The sequence below is a fragment of the Idiotropiscis lumnitzeri genome, chromosome 21 (assembly GCF_059441095.1).
Source record: "Idiotropiscis lumnitzeri isolate Australia: NSW breed Sydney's pygmy pipehorse chromosome 21, RoL_Ilum_1.0, whole genome shotgun sequence".
Taxonomy (NCBI): Eukaryota; Metazoa; Chordata; class Actinopteri; order Syngnathiformes; family Syngnathidae; genus Idiotropiscis; species Idiotropiscis lumnitzeri.
In genome coordinates, this window is record NC_142411.1 from 515858 (window position 1) to 535636 (window position 19779).

The 19779-nt window shown below is 49.4% G+C and overlaps 2 protein-coding genes and 1 long non-coding RNA gene across 3 annotated transcripts in view; 1 reads left to right on the forward strand and 2 right to left on the reverse strand.

Annotated features, from left to right (window-relative positions):
- The window catches only part of bcl11bb (BCL11 transcription factor B b), a 30763-nt gene extending 20030 nt beyond the window's left edge, over positions 1-10733 (forward strand). Inside the window, exon 3 of the mRNA XM_088286568.1 lies at positions 5967-10733. Within this exon, the coding sequence (XP_088142694.1) occupies positions 5967-8038 (2072 nt within the window). The 3' untranslated portion in view covers positions 8039-10733. The remainder of the gene's footprint in view (positions 1-5966) is intronic.
- Positions 80-15206, reverse strand: LOC148316239 (uncharacterized). The gene is made up of 3 exons (XR_015840195.1): positions 15193-15206; positions 3807-3883; positions 80-324 (listed from the first exon to the last, which is right to left on the reverse strand). It is a non-coding gene; the product is annotated as an uncharacterized LOC148316239 (long non-coding RNA).
- A 2814-nt stretch (positions 15207-18020) lies between these two features.
- LOC148316240 (uncharacterized) lies at positions 18021-19402 on the reverse strand. Its single transcript, XM_088286501.1, has 5 exons — positions 19344-19402; positions 19187-19242; positions 18866-19015; positions 18147-18793; positions 18021-18077 (listed from the first exon to the last, which is right to left on the reverse strand). Exons 1-5 carry the CDS (start codon positions 19364-19366, stop codon positions 18057-18059), a joined length of 897 nt encoding a protein of 298 aa, XP_088142627.1. The 5' UTR covers positions 19367-19402; the 3' UTR covers positions 18021-18056.
- Positions 19403-19779: the final 377 nt, after the last annotated feature.

Consider the following 19779-nt stretch of genomic DNA (forward strand, 5'->3'; position numbering starts at 1 on the left):
AATATTCCACATTGTGCCTGTTGCGCCAACCTTGTTCTTATTAAAGATGCGCCTTTTGGGCCGCATTGTTTCCTTGATGCGGCCGCCCGCTGCGCCGCGTTTAAGTGGCGGTAATTCCGCTATTAACAATAGAATGGCAGGTGGTCGCCATACAAGCATTTTCCCTCGGCTTCCTCAACGGACGTCAATTTTCTTTCCTTCTGCCTTTTGGGCCGCCGCTGGCCAAGCGTCCTCGCAATTTTGTCAGCGTTGCAGCAGCAGCAGCAGCAGAGCCCACACTTCCTGGTTCTCCACCAATCACACGTCACTCGCCTTCCGGGACCTCTGGAATTGAGGAACATTTTACGACATTGACCGGACGTTCAATAAGCATGCTTTTCACGAGTCGACTCGAAATTCCCGCGAGTGAAAAGTCACGGGACGTCTGCGGGGGGGTGGGGGGGGGATCTCATTGTGTTTTCATCACTTTGCAACTTTCCAATTCAATGAGTGGCAGTTTCCACTTGACACTCAGCGGCGGCCGGGCCGCTTTGGCGCGTCCTGCTGTCATCGCCTAGACGGGCCGCGTCGCCTCCGGCATGTGCCAACTCGGCAAAAATCAAAGCCAACCAACAGTTTCATTTCCTTTCCACGCTAATCTACGGGTGGCCTTCTCATTTCCGGCGCCTCGCAAGCACCCTCTAATATTTGATGTTTTGCATTTTTATGCACTTGTCAAACTTTGGATATTTCATTCTATTTTTTTTAAATTTTTATTTGTATTCTTTTTTTTTTTTTACATCAGGTTGAATTACAGTGAAAACTCTTTTTACATTTCAAATTTACAATTTTAGATTGCGGAAAATGCGTTCCACTCGAAAAGTAAGACAAAAAAACCAAGCGGATCCGATAGGCTTTTTGCGATCACCTGTTCCGATCCGTTTGGGCGGCAAACTACTTTTCCGAATTCCGTCGCAAACGATCATTTCGACTCGCCATGCTAACCAGACCCGTCGAACAGCCTGGGGGACTTTGCTCCGTTGCTGCAGACCTTTCAATTTTGACTGGAATCTGTACCGATTATCTTCTCGTAGACTTCCTGATTGGTCAATTTCTATGACGGCTCAAACGAACGACCATATTTGTACGACAACATCGATCGACGTCAGGCCACACGACGACGGAACAGAAATAGGATTATGTCAACAAAGAAGACGAAAAGTGACCCACGAAACAGACCCGTCCAATCGTCATTCAATCGGCGTCGTACTCTGTATTTTATTTACGCTCTTTTGTTTACTTTCTGCTTTGAGTCAGATCATACAACGGCCCATTTAGGCAGCCAACAAGTCGCCCGCTGTCGCTTGCCCCCAATTCCTCAACGACACCTCATTCACGCTCACACAATCATTGAACGAGCGACAGAGAGGATGGGCCGTGCGCTCATCAGACCCGTCTAACCTCACTCCATCAACTTTGCGAGTCGGTGTAGTCGCTGCACAGTCAATTTCATCAAAAGACATTTCAAATTCACCATTTTACTTCAAAATCTCGTCATTTCACAGTCAAAAGTTCTCACGTGATTTACTGCGTGGTCGCCGTCGGGCCTGAATTAAATGTGCCAAGTGGTGTTGCGGAACTCACACGTTGCGAATGTTGACATGGGACAAGTTGAAATCCTCTTTTTTTTTCTGCCGCCCACAGATGTGTATGGTTAGTAAGCTGAAGCTGGTTCCATTTAACATGGAGCCAGCCCCACTGAGCGAGTGCCTCACCCCCTGCCTGCTCCTGCCACCCGACGTAGTCTCGCCCCTTCCCGTAACCCCCCCACCCTCCTTGCCCTCGCACCCAACGTGCCTTGCGCGTGACACACACCAAGACGGCGAGGTGGCGGCGGCGGCCCCGGTCGATCCGCCCGGCCCCCGTGGCCCCCTTGATTAGCCGCCTTCATGACAAACAAGCCATCGGTGCGGAGTGGGAGCTCCAGGAGGGAGGAGGAGCGGAGGTTGGGACCCCCGGGGACCCCTAGATCACAGCCATGCTAATGAGGAGCTGCTTTGCCAGCAGGAGAGGTGTCAGCGAACCCCTGACAGGTGCACATTGCGTCCTCCCTGGTGTGTGTGTGTGTGTGTGTGGAGACGGGTGATGGGGAGGGGTGGGCGGGGACGGGGACGGGTTGGCGTCCCAGCGGCCTCGCCTGCAGGCGGCTTTGTTCGGACTGTAAATTTGTTGCGCCGTGTTGCCCTTGATGGAATGTCGGAGTAGCGCCGCCAACGGCGACTTTGATTCGAGCAATATTAACTAAATAAGACACGATTTCCAGGCTCAAAATGTTCCTCCTGTCCCGTTTGGAAATGCGTGGCAGCAAACTGGCACATCGATTTTTATTTTATTTTTTTAAACTTGGCTACTGCAATATTGACTCAACGTAAATGAAAAATGTTGCTCTCTTCCTGTTTCGATTTTCTAAAAGCGTCCGTTTCGGCTGCAAACTGTTTGGTTTTTATAAAGTTGTTGTAAAATGTACAAAATACGACACGATTTCCAGGCTCAAAATGTTCCTCCTGTCCCGTTTGGAATTTTCGTTGACAGCCCATTTAGGCAGCAAACTCGTCTGGAAGTTGTTCGTATTAGTCGGAAATTTCAATATTGACTATTTTTGCCTGGAAAACACGAATTTCCTCCAAAAGTTTGTGCGGTGGAAGTGAGCAATCAACACGAGTACGAGCGCTTCCATTTGGTAGCGTTTCAGCGCGGATTACGACACCGGCGAGGATGGCGGGAGCGACGGCATATGTGACTTCCTAAATTAAAGACAAATCCACATGTCTGCACCATATGCCCGCCGTCTACCTCCCGACGATCCGCCTCCTCCTCCTCCGCCGCGACTCCTCGCAGCCATTTGTCGACGGCGGCCATATGCGGCTGGCATTTTGTTTGTACTTTCAGGCAAAAACAACGGCTCTAAAAAGCAATCTGGAAGGAATAAAACGCGACGTAAAGCTCAGATCTTTAATTGGCGCGGCGGTTTGAGTCCGAAAAGAAAAGGAGGAGAAAGAGAATGTTATTAGCCGCCCACCTTAAGTGCACGTGCACGTGCACGTGTTTTAATCACTTCCTGCGGGGCTCCCGGCCATCGGCTTTTGTTTTGATGCGCGCGGCCCGGCGTGGCCCTCCCAAGCCCATCTCGCCGCTGCTTTTTTATTCCTCCGCGGCAAACGTCGGCACACCTGGACGAGGCGCGTTGCAACGACGAGGCTGCGGGAAAGACTCGACGTGTCCCAAGTCCGAGCGGGATCCCTTTTTTTTTTTTTTGTTAAAAGATTCTTATCAAACACACACAAGCCTCATCAAAAGCTTGGAAAAAAAAAGTTGAATTTTCACAAATTTAATGTGCATGATTACGCTTTGTTTTTACTTTTCGAAATTCATTAAACAAGTCTAATTCTAAACATTTTCACGTAATCACAGCAGATGCTCGAAAGGCCCAGAAGTGCTTTTGATTTGTTATTTTTGAAAGGGAAAACATTTTTAAAGTTTTTTTGTTCAGCGTTCCTTGTCGTCTGCAGATAAGGAATACTTGATGGGATTGATTAACGGCGTTAAGAAGTACTTGACCACGGTGGTCATCGGTAGGCGGGGCTTAGCCTCTAATGGCCGAAAAGTGAAAGGCGGCACGGACTGGCTTCATTGGCTAATTGGCTGAAATGACGATGCCTCCCAGCCAAATGTGTGCGGAAATTATGTTCATTTTTTTTTTCAAATTTTGGTTGGAGTCAAAGGTCGACAAAGTGGAGCGCAATCATTTGCCGTCAAAGAAGACTTACAATGATTCCTCTGCAATCGGCCACATGGCTGCCACGCCTCACTTCCTACGTCCTGTCGGCACGGCGAGCGATGCCATCTGCACAGCAAAAAAGAAATAAATTGGAAGGCAGAAGCAGTGAATGAGTCGAGGAGACATTTCTGGAGGTTTCGTTTTCCATTTTGCATCACTTCCTACTTCCTGTCTGCACAGGAAGCGATGCAGTCAAGAGACAAATCAACCAAAGCACATGAAAAAAAACAAAAACCACGCATGAGAAAAAGTCGTCTACTTGAATGCAAAATTCTCATCTTCAACGTGCGACTTTGACACGCAGCGAGCAGCAAACACGACAGATTTGCTTGCCGTTAAAACAACGACATCAAAATTTGGGGGGGACGTGTTTTTGTCAAGCCCGACTATCTTTTGCCCCTTGCCCCGCCCCCTTTTTTGGCTCGTTCGTAAGCTTGATGAAACGTGTCTTTGGCGGTCATTAGGCAGCAGCCGTCAGCTGTCACTCGATTAGCCGACACGCCTCCCTTCTCGGCATATGGCGCGGCGGCGGCGGGCTAAGTTATGACAAGATGCAAATGCGTTGCAGTGATGGCGGGCGGGGAGGGGAAGAAAGGGAGCTTATTTATTGCGCTGGCTCAAACGCTCGCACCGACGGCTGAAATATCAAAAATCAACAAAAACGTCGCTCGCGCTGATTTGGCTTATTGATCCTTGTATGGGGATCAGATTATACAGCTGCCAAGTCCTCGGGGCTTGTAAATACATTGTGCGTGTTGGGGTGAGTGTTGTGAGTGCGGCCAACCAAGTCGAGTCCTCAAAGCACACCCCCCCCCCCCCCCCTCCTTCCATCTTGCGCTCTCGTCTCCCCGTCCAAGCTGCTAAGCTGTCCAGCTCGGTGCTGCCAAGCGGCCGTGTGAAGCAAAGCCAAACTAAACGCAGGCAGGCAGCCCGCCACTCGCACTCGCACTCGCACACACACACACACGCGCAGGAGTCAGGTCGCATCCCTCCCAGCCAAAAGAGTGCAACAGATCTCTGCTAATAGCAGCAAAAAGTGACAGAATCAGTAAATGAGCTCCTCATTAGCCTTTGCTGACCGTCACCCCCCCCGCCCCCCGAGGGAGGAAAGAGCTCAACCAATCAGAGCGCTTTATTCTGAAATCAGCTGTCAGACAGGAGCCGCGGCTCTCAAACTGGTTTGGAGTCGAGTTTGGGCCTCGTGAAAACTTGAAGATGGCACTGGAACATCTTTTTTCTTTTCTTTTATTGAGGAGAAAAGAAAAACAAATGGAAACGGAATACAGAGACGACAAGAGCGCAAAAGTATGGAGCAGAAATGAGGGTGGATGTCACAAGCGACGGACGGGAATGCCGAATGTTTACGTGGTCGTCTTTGTGATGGACGTGACGGTCCTTGGAAGATATTTGACGTCTGCTGAAGACCTTCCCGGCATCTCGGGCGACTAAAAACTCGCCGACAAATGCCTCGGCGGTAGCCGGCGATGCCGCATAAGCAGATGCAGACGCTTTTCCAGACAAGCGGCGGGCCTGCGTTCAATTAGATAAATCCCAACAAAGGCTCGAGCGCGGTGACTGATCGATTCATTCGGCCTTATTAAGTCACTCCGACGAGCAATTTGTCAATGAGGGTGGCGTCGTGCGCGCTTGGCGTGTGTCTCGGTGTGTGTGTGTGTGTGTGTGTGTGTTGTGGCCACACTGTGACGGCACAAAAACGTGTCGCTGCTTTCTTTTGTGCATCTCGCTTTTTGTCCGATATCACCCCTCCATCTTTTTATATTAACATCCCATATTTACCCCCCCCCTGCCCGCCTCCGTATGGAAATGACAGAACAGACGAGATGGGTCTGTATATTAAAGCCGAGGTTGACATCAACATTTGCATAATGTGCGCTGGCCCGAGGGCGCTACCTGCCATCTGCGCCAGCGCCAATGCACGCACACGCACACGCACAGACGGACGAACGGCCACACAGCACGTCTTTCTTTGAATTCATTGATTAGAATTTGCCGACTCGCCCCACCACGCTTTATACTTCCCGTCGCACAAACGCTGTGACGAGCGACGGCGTGCGTTTTTGTTGAGTGCAAAATGATGTTCGGGATGGCTCACCTGAAATCTCTTTTTGTGTCTCTCCGCCCTGCGCAGACAAAGACGAGCCATCCAGCTACATCTGCACCAGTTGCAAGCAGACCTTCGCCAGCGCCTGGTTCCTCCTCCAGCACGCTCAGCACACTCATGGAATCCGCATCTACCTGGACAACCACTTGGCCAACTGCTCGCTCACCCCCCGCATGGCACTGCCGCCCCCGCCAGGTGCCGACGCCCTCCCCCGCTCGCCGTTGCCCACCTTCTTGGGGGACAGCAACAACCCCTTCCACCTCCTGCGTATGGCCGCGCCCTTGCTCAGGGAACACCCGCCGCCGCTGCCGCCGCCGCCGCCGCGGCCGCCGCCGCCGGGCTTCATGGAGACGCGGCTGCCGGCCACCCCGCCCTTTGTGAGCCCGCCGCCCCCCCCCAGACCCCCGCTGGAGCGACTGGGCCCGGAGGAGATGGGGCTGCTCTCCCAGCACCCCAGTGCCTTTGAGAGAGTGATGCGCCTCGCCCCCATGGAGCCGCCGTCCATGGACTTCTCCCGCCGTCTGCGAGAGCTGGCGGGCAACACCAACAACAACGGCGGGCCCACGCCGCCCTTGTCGCCCAACCGCGTGCCACCCATGCACCGCCTGCTGAGTCCCACGCTCTTCCAGCCGGGCTCCAAGGCGCCGGCTTTTCTCACCTACGGCCCGCAGCCGCCCGCTCCCCTGGGCGGGCGCGCTTCGTCCAGCCCGCCCGACGGCCAGGGCCAGAACCAGAACCAGTCGGCGGGGAAATCCAAGTCCTGCGAATTCTGCGGCAAGATCTTCAAGTTCCAGAGCAACCTGATCGTGCACCGCCGCAGCCACACGGGCGAGAGGCCGTACAAGTGCCACCTGTGCGACCACGCCTGCTCGCAGGCCAGCAAGCTCAAGAGGCACATGAAGACGCACATGCACAACAAGTCGGGCTCGCCGGGCGGATCCCCGGAGGCGGAAAGCCGAGGGGACGGCGGGGAGGGTGAAGACAAGCTCGGCGAGGCCGGCGCGAGAGTTGCGGGCCTGGACAACGACGAGGAGGAAGAAGAGGAGGAGGAGGAAGAGGAGGAAGAGGAAGAGGAGGAAGAGCTCCGCAACGGCAGTCGGCCCGATTCCAACCTGAGCGACGACTCCCAAGAGTTCAACCCCGGCCCGAGGCGGTCGCCCAAGGAGAAGCGCCTGGGCGACAGCGGCGGCGTGGGCATCATGCACCCGTACCACCATCTTGACAATCATCTCAGACTCAACGCCAGCAAGAGGAGCCTGGACAGGCAGCCCAACGGCGACGGCGGCAACGGCGGCGGCGGCGGCGGCGAGCCCGACCGAGAGCGGCCGGGCGACAGGGAGCCCGACGAGGCGGACGGCAGGCCCGTGACGAACGGCAGGATCGGCGTCGCCGAAGCCGAGTCCTTCCCGGGGCTCTTCCAGCGCCGACCCACGCCCATCACCAGCCCGAGCCCGTCCAACAACAACAAGAGGATCAAGATCGAGCGGGAGCCCCTGGAACTCCCGCCCGCCCTGCCGCTCATCTCGCCGGAAAACGTCTACTCGCAGCTCCTGGCCGGGTACGCCGCCTCTCGACACTTCATCCGGGAGCCCTTCCTGGGCTTCAGCGACTCACGCCAATCCCCCTTCGCCACTTCTTCAGAGCACTCCTCCTCCGAGACGGGCAGCCTGCGCTTCTCCACGCCGCCGGGGGAGCTGATGGAGGGCGGCAGCGCCTCGGGCCGCAGCGGCAGCAGCACGCCGCACCTCCTGCGCGGGCCGGGGCCCGGCCGGCCGCCCAGCTCCAAGGACCGGCGCAACGACACGTGCGAGTACTGCGGCAAGGTGTTCAAGAACTGCAGCAACCTGACGGTGCACCGCCGCAGCCACACGGGCGAGAGGCCCTACAAGTGCGACCTGTGCAGCTACGCCTGCGCGCAGAGCTCCAAGCTGACGCGCCACATGAAGACGCACGGGCAGTTTGGCAAGGAGGTGTACCGCTGCGACATCTGCCACATGCCCTTCAGCGTCTACAGCACGCTGGAGAAACACATGAAGAAGTGGCACGGCGAACATTTGATGGCCAGCGAGGTCAAACTGGAGCAAGCCGAGCGAAGCTAAGCGCCGGGCGCACGTAGACGTGCGCTCGAGCGTCGCCGACTGGACTCTTGCGGGCTGCTGAAGGCGTTTGGCGTCGAGTCCAACCGAACGGTGTCGGCGATTTTGCGTCCGAGAACGCCGTCGCGATCCAGTTGCCCGCTCCGTTCGACTTTTGACTGAGAATCTCCACAGACGACTTTCCTACGACTACTTTGAACAAGGGGCATGGCTGGATAATCTCTCTTTACGTTGAAAGAAAAAGAAAAAAAAAGAAAAAGACTGATTGGTGTATTGAAACTTTTTTTTTTTTTTCTTTTAAACTTTTCCTTTGTCGCCTGAGAATATTAAAACGGACACCTCTGAGGATTTTAGGAATTCCATGGAGCCTTTCTACTGTGCAATAATTTCTGTATTTATTGGATTTGGATTTTTTTGGGGGGTAACATTTGGCATGTGCAGATACATTTTTGTGTGCGTGTGTGTGTGTTTTTTTTTTAATGTGCTCCATTTTTTTATTTTTATTTTTAAAAGCAATTGGAAAGAAGTCGCCCTTCGTAACAATGATAATAATCCAGTTTTGTCCTCCAAGGAAGTTTATTATCATGTGAGGGAGTAAATGATGTTTTCTAAATGCCAAGTGCGGCAGCGGACTACAATCTCGCCCCCCCCCTTCCCGCCCCCCCAGCACTGCTCAATGTCAGCCTGCCATTAATTGATTTTTGAAAATTAATTTATAGAGGGAAACGATGCGCTTAAATCTAAGCAAACACAGTTGCTGTGTTTGCTGTCGGCCAGGACGTAAAACAAACGGAAAAATATTTTAAAAAACAAAATTAAAAAAAAAAAAGGTTGCACTTAACGTATTGGCCCATGTAGGATTGAACCACCATATTTAATATGACTGCTTGTTAAGTTAAGACTACTTGTGATTCATGTGAGAGGGGAACGGTCCCGTTTATGTAAATATGACTTTTTTTCTTCGTTTTTTAAAAAAAATTAAAAAAATAAATAAAATATGCGCCCGACTGTTTTTCCAAAAGAGGCAGCCTAAAAACAATCAAGAAAACCAGCTGCTTGCGTTGTCATCCGTGTGTGTGTGTGCATAAGTGTGTGTTATTGCCTCAGGCCCCTCCCACCTTAACCGTCCTGTTTTGTTGCAGGTCAAATTGACCCATTTTAAAAGTCAAATAATTTTTTTGCTTGGCTGAAAAAAAAAATAATTTCACATGAAATTGATTTTAATGCAGTTGATCATTTTGGACACTTTTTGGATATTTATACGCGCTCGTGCCAACGGTCAAAACCTTTTGGGGGAAACGTTAAGAAAAAGTGGTTCAACGTGAACCACTTTCATCAACAATTTAAAGCATTCGCTTGAAAATTGGTCGTTTCGCACAAATGTAAATTGTTTGAGATAAATTTGATATTTTTTTTCTACATTTGGGCTAAATAAAATCAGTCCAGTTCAAATGAACCTTGACACACTTTAAAATGTTCAAAGTAGTTTTCTAGTACGAATATTATTTGGAATGGCTTGTGTGGTTCATTTGCCATATTTGCGATGACAGAATTATTATTTAAAAAAAAAAAAAAAAGTTTCTGACAGTTTGGTGAAAAGTTCTCACCCACATCAAGTCAAATGGACCCGTTTGAAACGTCTTCTTTTTCAGAAACGTCTTTGGCTTGACTTAATTACTGTCATCAGCACATACAAGAAAATGATTTATTTCACGCAAGTTGCACACGCCCCGAGTCAAAGTGACCCAGTCACATTTTTTTGGAACAGGAGAGTGAACAAAAAAGCCATTCAGCATGAAAATGAACAGGGAGGCAACAAAACAATCAAAGACGGGATAGCAGTTATGCTAATGCTGAGCACATCTGGCTGCGTGACCTTGAAGGAGCCCCCCCCCCCCGCCAGCCCCCCCGACTTGTTGCCAAAATGAAAGGCAGGAGGATGAAGATGTGTGAGCGGCATTGGCGGCGGGACCTTGACCAGGCGCACAAGAGTCATTCAAATCAAATTGGAAGCATATGAAATGTGTTTTTTTGGACGGGCCGCATCTTCTTTTCGGGAGGGAGGGAAGACGGCGCAAGCCACATGAAAGCAGCACATGCCATATTTCATTGAAAATTTAAAAATAAAACGGGAAAATAAATAAATGAATAAATGTCCTCGTCTTCATTTGGGTTCCGAGAGGGGGAAGAAGAAAAAAAAAAGTCTGCCATCCGGCATCTGGCTAAATGCAACTCATAAGTCTTTTTTTTTTCTCCCTTTTTTTTGGAGGGATTCGAAAGCCGCACAATCATGCCAGAGTGAGGTGACATGTTTTTGTTTGAATGGAGAGACAAAAAAAAAAAAGACTTGCAGGGACACTTTTCCGCCTTTTTTTGTGTTTGGTTTGGTATGCGTGTGTGCGCTCACGGTTGCTTGAAGGTCTTGTGATGACACTCGCAATTTGAGATAAAGCAAAACAAACCGGGAGACCCTGATTTCACTTTTCACAACTTTCACTTTGGCTCTTTGTACAAAATGACTTTTTATTTCCGGTGGGAACGGGAAGAGCGGGCGGGCAAGCGATGGGGGCGGGGGGTGCATTGTTGTGAAAACAAAAAAAGTCATCTCAGAACACCTGCGGTTTTGAGCATATATGTATTTTTGTAATGTGTTGAAAAATCAATACAAGAAAGCCAACACGTCAATAAATGTTGCAATTGCTCTACGCTCGGCATCGGCTGTCATTTCGTCCTCTCTCTTTCGCTCCATTTGATGGAGTCATCGTCGCGGTTCCCACGGCAACGCACGTAGGGAAAGGAGAAAGACACGGATGCGTTCCGTCGCAATGAATCACACCTTTTTTTTTTCTTTTTTACGGCACGCAATCATAAAATTATTTCATTATATTCATTTCCTGATGAATCTAATGACTCCATTCCAAAGTAGTGTGGCTTGTTTACACCAATTACTTTTTGATTAATTCCTGCCACTTTTTTTCAAACAAAACAAAATCCGTTTCAAATGAGAGACGATTTTTCAGATGAATAAAATATCGTGACCGATCGGACCGATGAAGCGTTTGAGAGGCTCGATAACATTGGAAACAAAAAACAAAGTCATCAATTCAAAAGTTGCTTTTTGGTTTGCAGCAAATTACATTTCCCACTCAATTCTCGAGAGTTTTTCAAGCTTTATACCAAATCAAAAAGGAACTTTAAATATTTGGACCTTTATTCACCCTCATGTTTTTTTTTTTTTAACTATTAAAATGTTTTTTCATTCCCTGAAAATGATTTAAAATCTCAATTTTTTTCATCATGACGTCAATGCCAAGGAAGGGTTTACGAGAAGCACATCAGATAACGGTTTGTTTTCAAACAAATTGTGTCACAAACAAATAAAAATAAATAAAATTAGGATGGAGGCTTTTTTTTTTTTTTTTTTGCTGCAAAAGACACGCCCAGGAAACCCAAATGTGAAGTTTTAAACGATGAAATGAGTTAGATTTTTTTGTTGCTGCGCGTTTGAAAGACGAACTAAAAGTGCAGCAACGGAGCGGGTGGGTGCGGGCACGCGTGGTGAGCGGAGCCAAGATGAGGCGGAGTCTCTCAATTTGTCGCCGTTTGACTTTAGGACTTGACTTGATGAGAGAAAAAAAAATGCACATTTTCGGAGATTCTCGTGGATGGGATGATGATTTTTTTTTGTTTTTTTTTAAGGGAATAAAAAAAAAAAAGTATTTTAATTTTCCAAACATTGTCCAATTCCCAAGCAGCGAGCTCAACGTGCCAGCGCGACCGAGCCCGCCTTCCCCCTCCCTCGGCGAACGGCATAACTGCGAATATGAGTCACGGCTTTTGAGCTTTTGACAGTCGGAGGGGCGTGAGTAAGGGAACCCTCCAGGTATTTCTTGAGATCGGGCCAACATCAGTCAAGCCCGACCTCCGAGCGACAAAGGCGTGTAGAAGGATGAACACCCCCCCCCCCCCCTCCTCCACTGAAAAAAATAAATAAATCGAAAAACACGGAGATCGTCGGCACATGGTAGCGTGAAGCATGCTAGCGTCATCCATAATTCAGCACACGCAAATAATTGCCAGGGTGAGATATGCTCTAAAAATAAAGCTACAAATTGCCCGAGTGCAGGATGTTTTTTGTTTTTTTTGATACATTCCGGAGCGTGTGCAAAGGGAGGGCTGACATCTGGGTGCCATGTTGAGGCTTTTTGGGTCCTCTGGTCAGCAGAAATGTGCATGCTGAGAGGATGTCATGTTCCCACACGAGTTTCATCCTCGCTGTGGCACCACTACTGACACAACAATTGGACTCGCATGACTCGACGCACATGTTCAGAAAAAGAAAAAAAAAAAAAAGGTCACCATCATAAAACTCTTAAAAGCTCGCCGTGACAAACGATCTCCTCCGACATTCCGGGCGCCATCTTGACATGCCCGAGAACAAAGTTGTATTGGCCCTTTGCGTTTGCAGCCAGCCGTAAATCAAACGTGCAATCATGCAATTTCATTATTCCCGTGCGGAACCGTCCGGTTTTTTTAAGCGTCCCCGCCGCTATGTAATCAGAGGCCACGCAAATGTTCCGGCCGCGACGTGAGCTTTTGAACAAAACGGGCCGAGAGACGCCCGATCTGGGGCGCCCGTGGGTGGCGAAGGGGTGTCGCATCTTTGTCGCTTGGGGGGCTTTTCGTCAAAAGTCTTCACACACAGCTTCAGCGATTCCGACATTCTTTCTCCTCGACCGTCGTCAAGATGGATATCAAGAAAAGCGAGCGGTCGGGTCCAGCTGGCGACCAGTACAAATAGATCCAAATGGAAAAAATTCTTTTTTTTGAAGGCCAAAACAATCGTTTAAGATGCAACAACAATTATTGAAGAGAGAAACGTTGATTAGCATCACTAAACAATTCCCTGACTTGTATTTTGATGTTGGGAGACAAAAAAAATTTTTTTCCTCGTTGGGAAATGCCGAAAAGCAAAAAAACTTTGTTCCATTGCTCAACTTCAAATTGGAGCAAACTTTGTTGCCTTGTCATTTGGAGTCCGGCCAACTTTAGATTTTTTCTTAAACAATGTTGTAAGAAAAATCTTTGGACGACTCGTGCGCAGAATTGTCTGACTGTTGATGTATTCGTTCTGGAGAGCCATGGAAAGTTTGTTTTTTTTATTACGCGTCAGAGCGTGGCCGTCGTCGTCCAAAGTCAGAGCGGCAAATCACGATGTGGAGTAAAACCAAGTCCTCGCTGGAACAGGGTGTCAGCAGGGACTGCGGTCCGCCGCCCGGGCCGCGCGGAACCGCAGAGGATCTGACTTTACTGGCGGATCACAGGCAGCGGCCCGCGTAATAATCGGCCGTCCCTGACCGGGCTTCCCAGTGGGGCGACGGTGCCCGCCCGACCAGAACTCTGGGAGAGGAAATCCAGCCCAGATGCCGGCACTTGGGAAGCGTCTAAAAACTTGGTGTGAGTGCGGGGGGGGGCTGGGGGGGGATGCTGGTCACTTGACAGCTGCGGTTTGGGATAGTTCCGGAGAACCACAACCGCACGAACAAAACGTCTCATTCATCTGAGGACACCACGGGGATACCGGGTCACAACCGCGGCGCTGGTGCCCTTGAGCAAGGCATCCAAACGCCAGTGGCCGGCGCTCAATACATTTTCGAGGCCACTGACCTACATTTCCAACCTCAATTCTAAAAGCTGCTCCATTAAAATCGCATCATTTCCACACCCAAAAAAAAAAAGAAAATGTCCCGGCGGCGTGAATAATCCATTTTTGGTTGACTCACATTTCAGGCATTACGGTACATGTTGTTCTACTTTTTAGTTGAAATGAAGAAAACATTCATTTAGTCTCGTTCTGATTCATTTTCTTCTCCAATTGTTGGAAGACTCGTGTTTCGTCTTCCTTCCATATTCACGTCACACAAAATCCAAAGCGTTGAGAGAAAGTTTGCAGCTCTGACGACATCAATGGACTCGCGCTCTCTACGGTTCTGGACAACCAGGACAGAAGGAGGCCGACTCTCTTACAGATTAGGCAGAAATAAATAAGAAGTACTTTATTTAATAAGAAGCAATTAATTGGTTGGGGATGCGGCTGATTGGGTGGGGACTGATAGTTTGGTGGGGCGGGGGGGTCTTTGAGGGTAAGCGCTGATTATCTGGGAGACCAAAATGATTTCAACTCTACCGTCTTCCACTCAAGACTCGTAATTTGAATTGTAACGTCATTAGAACTTGTGAAATTGTTGAAATGGGAGAAAAATTGGCAAAAGAATTAAATACTGCTAACAAATAAGAAAAAAAATTCTGAAGCAATCAAACAAAGGGAACGATGAAGCACTATTTAACCAACTAACTGTCTAGTTGACCAACAACCAGTTAGTTAACTAACCTAAGAACCAATCTTCAAGCAACCATCCAGCTAACCAAAATAACAGCAACAAACTGCTTGCTAAACTAAAACAACCAACAAACCAGCTAGTCGCTCATTAACCAAACAAGTTAACCAACCAACCAGCTGGCCAATTAATAAATGAGCTAGCTAAGCAACAAGCTAGAAAAGTCATAAAAGAGCTAGCTAAGCAACAAGCTAAAAAAGCCATAAAAGAGCTAGCTAAGCAACAAGCTAGAAAAGTCATAAAAGAGCTAGCTAAGCAACAAGCTAAAAAAGCCATAAAAGAGCTAGCTAAGCAACAAGCTAGAAAAGTCATAAAAGAGCTAGCTAAGCAACAAGCTAAAAAAGCCATAAAAGAGCTAGCTAAGCAACAAGCTAAAAAAGCCATAAAAGAGCTAAGCAACAAGCTAGAAAAGTCATAAAAGAGCTAGCTAAGCAACAAGCTAAAAAAGCCATAAAAGAGCTAGCTAAGCAACAAGCTAGAAAAGTCATAAAAGAGCTAGCTAAGCAACAAGCTAGAAAAGTCATAAAAGAGCTAGCTAAGCAACAAGCTAGAAAAGCCATAAAAGAGCTAGCTAAGCAACAAGCTAGCTAGCTCAATAGCAAACAAGCCATTGAACAAAAAGCTAAAACGGAAAATGAATGAAACGTTTCAAAGGGTAAAGTGCTAAAGAGCTAAGAAGCGAGTGGCTAGCAGTCGAGACAAGACACTGTTGTTTTAGTTGGTTGTCTCCAACCAAGCAAATGAACAAAAAGTTCCTACCTTGTTTTGGCAGCAATTCTTGAGTGGCGGAATGATGAGCCATCAGAATGGAGTCATGGATACCGCTCGCTAACCTCAAGCGTTTCCAGTGGAAATCTGCAATACAGCATAAAAACTAAATGAAATCATTTTATCGCTCCGCCCACACAATGAAAAACATTTCAACTTTTGAAAGAATTTATTTCTTAAAAGAAACCATTCTTTTAGTGTTCTGTTTTTTCTAATGGGACTGACAAGGACAAACTTTTGGATCTTTTCATTGTTTCAAGCGAAACATCTGACATGCAATGGTCTCCCATTTATTGACAGTGTAAGAGTTGCGGGTGGGTATGGACGCCCCCCCCAGCGATGAACGGCTGCTCATACATTAGGTGAGCTCAAAGGACTTTGTTTTGTCGCTGCACAAGAAGTAGAACCTTGGAAACGCTTTCCACGCCCGCCGGGACCTCCCAAGCGGGCGTCGTCTCAGGTAGACGGCGCCCGAGGGGGGTCCGCATCGCCGTTGTTGGACAGGCGTGGCGTGGCGCTGCCATATTGAAACTCCTCCATTTGATTTTGGCCCGACTGTCATTATGTCGTAAAAACAAAGTGTGCGTGAAGCCGAGCGCGATGAGCTTTCATCCGCACTTAATTATAGCGTGCGTCGCGGAGCCATCTTTCGCTGGACAGCTTTTTCCTCGTGCGCTTTTAAGCCCCCACCACCCTCGACACATTCTTTTATTGTGTGTTAATCACAAGGCGATGCAAAGCGCTTTGCGGTGGATTTCCACACCGGTCCGTACACGACTCGGGAGCGCTGCGGCGGCCGAATGGAATGTGACGGCGGCGCATCTTCGCTTCAGCTCGCGTTTTAAAAAAAGGATTCGAGTTCGGAAAAGAAAGGAAAAAAAAAAAAATGGAGTCAGGCAGCTCGCCCACCAACCCGGTCAGCTAAATAAATAAGTCGAAACCAAACTTGTCAAAGTTGAGGCCTTCCAAATCTTCAAGATTTTACTTTCAACAAAAACTTTTATTTCAAACTAAAAATAACGAGCTCGTCATCCAACGCTAACTCCTGAGCATGTTAGCAAAGCGACGGTGGAACCAATTGCATTTCCGTCACGGCGCGAAACGCTCGGAAGAAAGGCCTCGCCGCTCAAATCCGCCGTGTGAAGTTGCGCCGATGAAAGCGGCGACGTTGACAGAAGATGACCACCAAAAGGAAAAGGATGATTTCATTTCGTGTCGTTAAATGAAGAGGCTTTTATCAAATCATTTGCCTTTTTATCACATTTTTCTTTTGCACACTCGCGCGTCGGGAATGCGCTCGCTCAAGTGGCGCCAGATGCCAAGTTGGGCTTTTACGACGACATGGTCGCCACTGGGATGTTTCCAAACGCGTCAAAAGCTCCCAAAAACTTTTTTTTTTTTTTTTTAAACCACTTTTGTCCTGAAAGTGGTCAAGTTGAGTCTTTCTCCAACTTGATTTCAACTCAGAGGACCAAACCGAAAATTATTTTTGGGAAACTGACAAGAGTCTGAATTAGGGAAGTGTTCCTATTTCGCAGATAAATGTTAAAAACGGCCCCAAAATGCTCGGTTGAACACAAAAGGTGTGCTTTCTTTCAAATCTGGCTAAAAAGGGGAAAAAAAAAAACAAACTAAATGGTCTTCTAAAAGCAACACGCTGACAACAGAAAAGACGGCTCATCGATTTTGCGTTGAAGCGACGCAATTATGGCGTTTGCAGCGTGCAAGCAAGTTCCTGGAATTTTATTGAAAATAAACAAGACAACGTTCTGGAGCTTTTTGATTTACCCAAAAAAAAAAAAAAACACTCGAGACCACGACGGCCTTCTAATTCTGCGCCGACGAGCGAGCTAACACTCGCCGCACAAGCTAGCATGTTAGCGTTGTATCTCGCATGATGCAAGCTTCCACGACGACCACGACTTTGTTGGACGGCCTTCGCCGCTCGCACAAAGACAGGAGGCTGATGCTGCCGTTCTGGCACAGGAACAGACGGCAGCAGGAAGCACGACGCCACCGAGGAGTCATCACGCTGATTAACAGCCGCCTCTAATTAAAGATCAATGGCCGGGCTTTCAAAAGGTGATTTGTTCCGTCCGTTAGGATGCCCACTGTCCATGAGCGCCGTCGGCGGCACGCTAACCCATTGGGCCGCTCGCCGGAAACCGCCGCGCACAACATGCATCGCGCGCACCCACCACAGACGACCTTCGATTTGGGCCGTGCGCCGAAATGTCACACAGCCGTCGCCAGATGGGACCAACAATGGCGGCTTTTATATCTCGGCGCACGCGCGACATGACCGCTTCTGGAGCGAGACATTTTGACGCAACGCGGATCAAGACGTTAGGAGTTTGGTTTCAAAGTCAAGAATCAAAATGGCCGCCAACAGCCTGGGTTAGCGCGGCGATGTCGGCTTTCCAGCCAATCTTGAGATGACGGCGTTTCAAGACGGAATTACGTTGGCGAGGAAATGTTTGAAGAGAAGATTTCAATTTCAGAAAGCTTGACGTTCTTAAACAGCCCGGGTCGGCATTTCCGAGTTGAGGGCGACAATTTTGGGGTCAAGCTCACTTTTTAGGTTTTTGTTTGGGACTTCAATTTGTTGCCGAGACAGAACTTTGCGACGAAGCAAATTTTAAGTCAATGGGCTAAAATAAATTGCCAGCCAACATGTCAAGATCGGGGGGGGGGGGGGCAAGTCACACAGTCCCGCCCCCCCACCCAGTCTATTAGCAGCCAAGACTAATCGGTGGCCTTCCCGCAAATGGTGGCAAGTTTGGTCAGTTGCAGCGACAAAACAGTTGCAAACAAAAAGCGACATTTTGCCATTTATTTCATTTCAAAAAGGCCACTCAAGCGCGTTGGTGTTGGACCTGCAACACACAAACAAGTCGGTCAAGTTTAGAAAACAAAATGGACCCAAGCGGCGAGCGGATACGTACTCTGCTCCTGAAGTAGCGAGGAGAAATTTCGACTTGATGGGGAACTTCGAAAGTGGCGTAGAAGCGAGGAGGAAGTTGCACTTGGTCGGGTTGCGGGTAAGGAAGGAAGTAGCCCGAGCGAGAGGCCGACGCCACTCGGCGGTTCGAGACGGGCTCTTCGCGAGCCATGCGGGGCGGCTCGGCGGCGTACGCCCAAGGCCACGTGGGCTCCTCCGCCTCCAATTTCTCGTAGTGGAGGTCCCGGTTGTAGTTGGCGCCGCGCTCAAAGCTGCCGCCGAAGTGAGTCGCCGTGCCCGGAAGATACTGGCCCGTCAAGAAGAAGTAGTTGAAAGGATACGGCGTACGGGGGTCGCCAACGGGGGGCGGGGAAACCACCGCGTCGGCGGCCGTCGAGTAGAACGGAACCGGCGGCGGACGACGGCCTCGGGTTTCGTGCGCCGATTCGAAGTCGCCGTGCTCCAAGGTTCTCTCCGAGCGGAACAGCTCACCGGGTTGGAATTCCAGCGGCGACGGCGGAAGGGGGCCAAAAGTGGGCGGGCCGAGAATGACGCTGGAGACCGGGACGTCCACGACGGCCTCAGGTTTTTCATCCGGGTCCGCTACGTTGGGAAAGTTTGCAGCGCCGCTTGAAGCCACTCGTTCGTCACCTGGCAGCAGAAACGCAAACATTTGGTGTGCAAAAACACATTGAAAAAAAAAATAAAAATAAAAATACCAACCATGAGCCCAGACATTGGCAAAGCCGTGACGAGCGTGGTCATCCGCAGCGGCAGGCATGGCCCCGGCAAATGACAGTTGAGGTCCCAAGTGCCGTGTGGGCACAATTTGCTGGCCGTTGGGATCGGTTGGGAAAGATCTGGGCCCAAACGCTACGACCAACAAAACAGTTTTTCTTTTTTTTTGAGACGGCCGGCACAAATTGGTTTAGAGGAAAAAAAAATAAAAAAAGTGCTTGACCACTTCCCCAAAAGAGTGCAAAATGATTTCCATGACAGGACACCTCGGAGATGACGCCAACAAAAACACCAGCAGAAGCTTACCTTGCCGGAACGGGTAGCAGACGGCGGCGGCGGCCGTCAGAACGAGGAGCAAAGCTCTGTTGCAAAAAAAAAAGAATAAAAAGCAGGAGATGAAAATGAAGGAATGGCAAGCCGGCACAAACTGTTGTCGGGCGTGTCGGGCGTGTCGTCCACTCACCCGGAGGTCACCCGAGCAGCCATGAGGACAGCAAAGGAGCACGTCGTAGCGGAAGCGCGTCCACGGATGATTTTTAAGCGCTGCCCGTGGCGAGTTCTGACCAATGGGGAGGCGGCGGCTCGACGGGCCGCAGCTGCCCCGTGTTCAGGCCCGACGAGGTCGCGGCCGCACACGCCCCGCTTCTCAACCGGCGACACCTGGGCACTTTTTTTTCTCTCTGTTCAAAACAAATGAAATGAAATTCCAAACAATCCAACGTCATTCGTCTTTGCGCACTGATAAATATAAAAAAAAAGAGGAGATGACGACTTCAAAATGGCGGTGCTTGGTGACATCACCAAAAATGTTGAAACATAAGCAATGTTTGTTGCTTTTCAACGAGGTTCACGTCGAGCAACAGATGACGTCTCAAGCAACAACATCTCGCCCAAGGACG

Coding starts and splice junctions, on each gene's coding strand:
- LOC148316240 (XM_088286501.1), bottom strand. CDS start 19,366: ATGGCTGCTCGGGTGACCTCCGG. Junction 19,016..19,186: donor CTGCTACCCGTTCCGGCAAG/GTAAGCTTCTGC, acceptor TGTTGGTCGTAG/CGTTTGGGCCCAGATCTTTC. Junction 18,794..18,865: donor TGCCAATGTCTGGGCTCATG/GTTGGTATTTTT, acceptor TTCTGCTGCCAG/GTGACGAACGAGTGGCTTCA.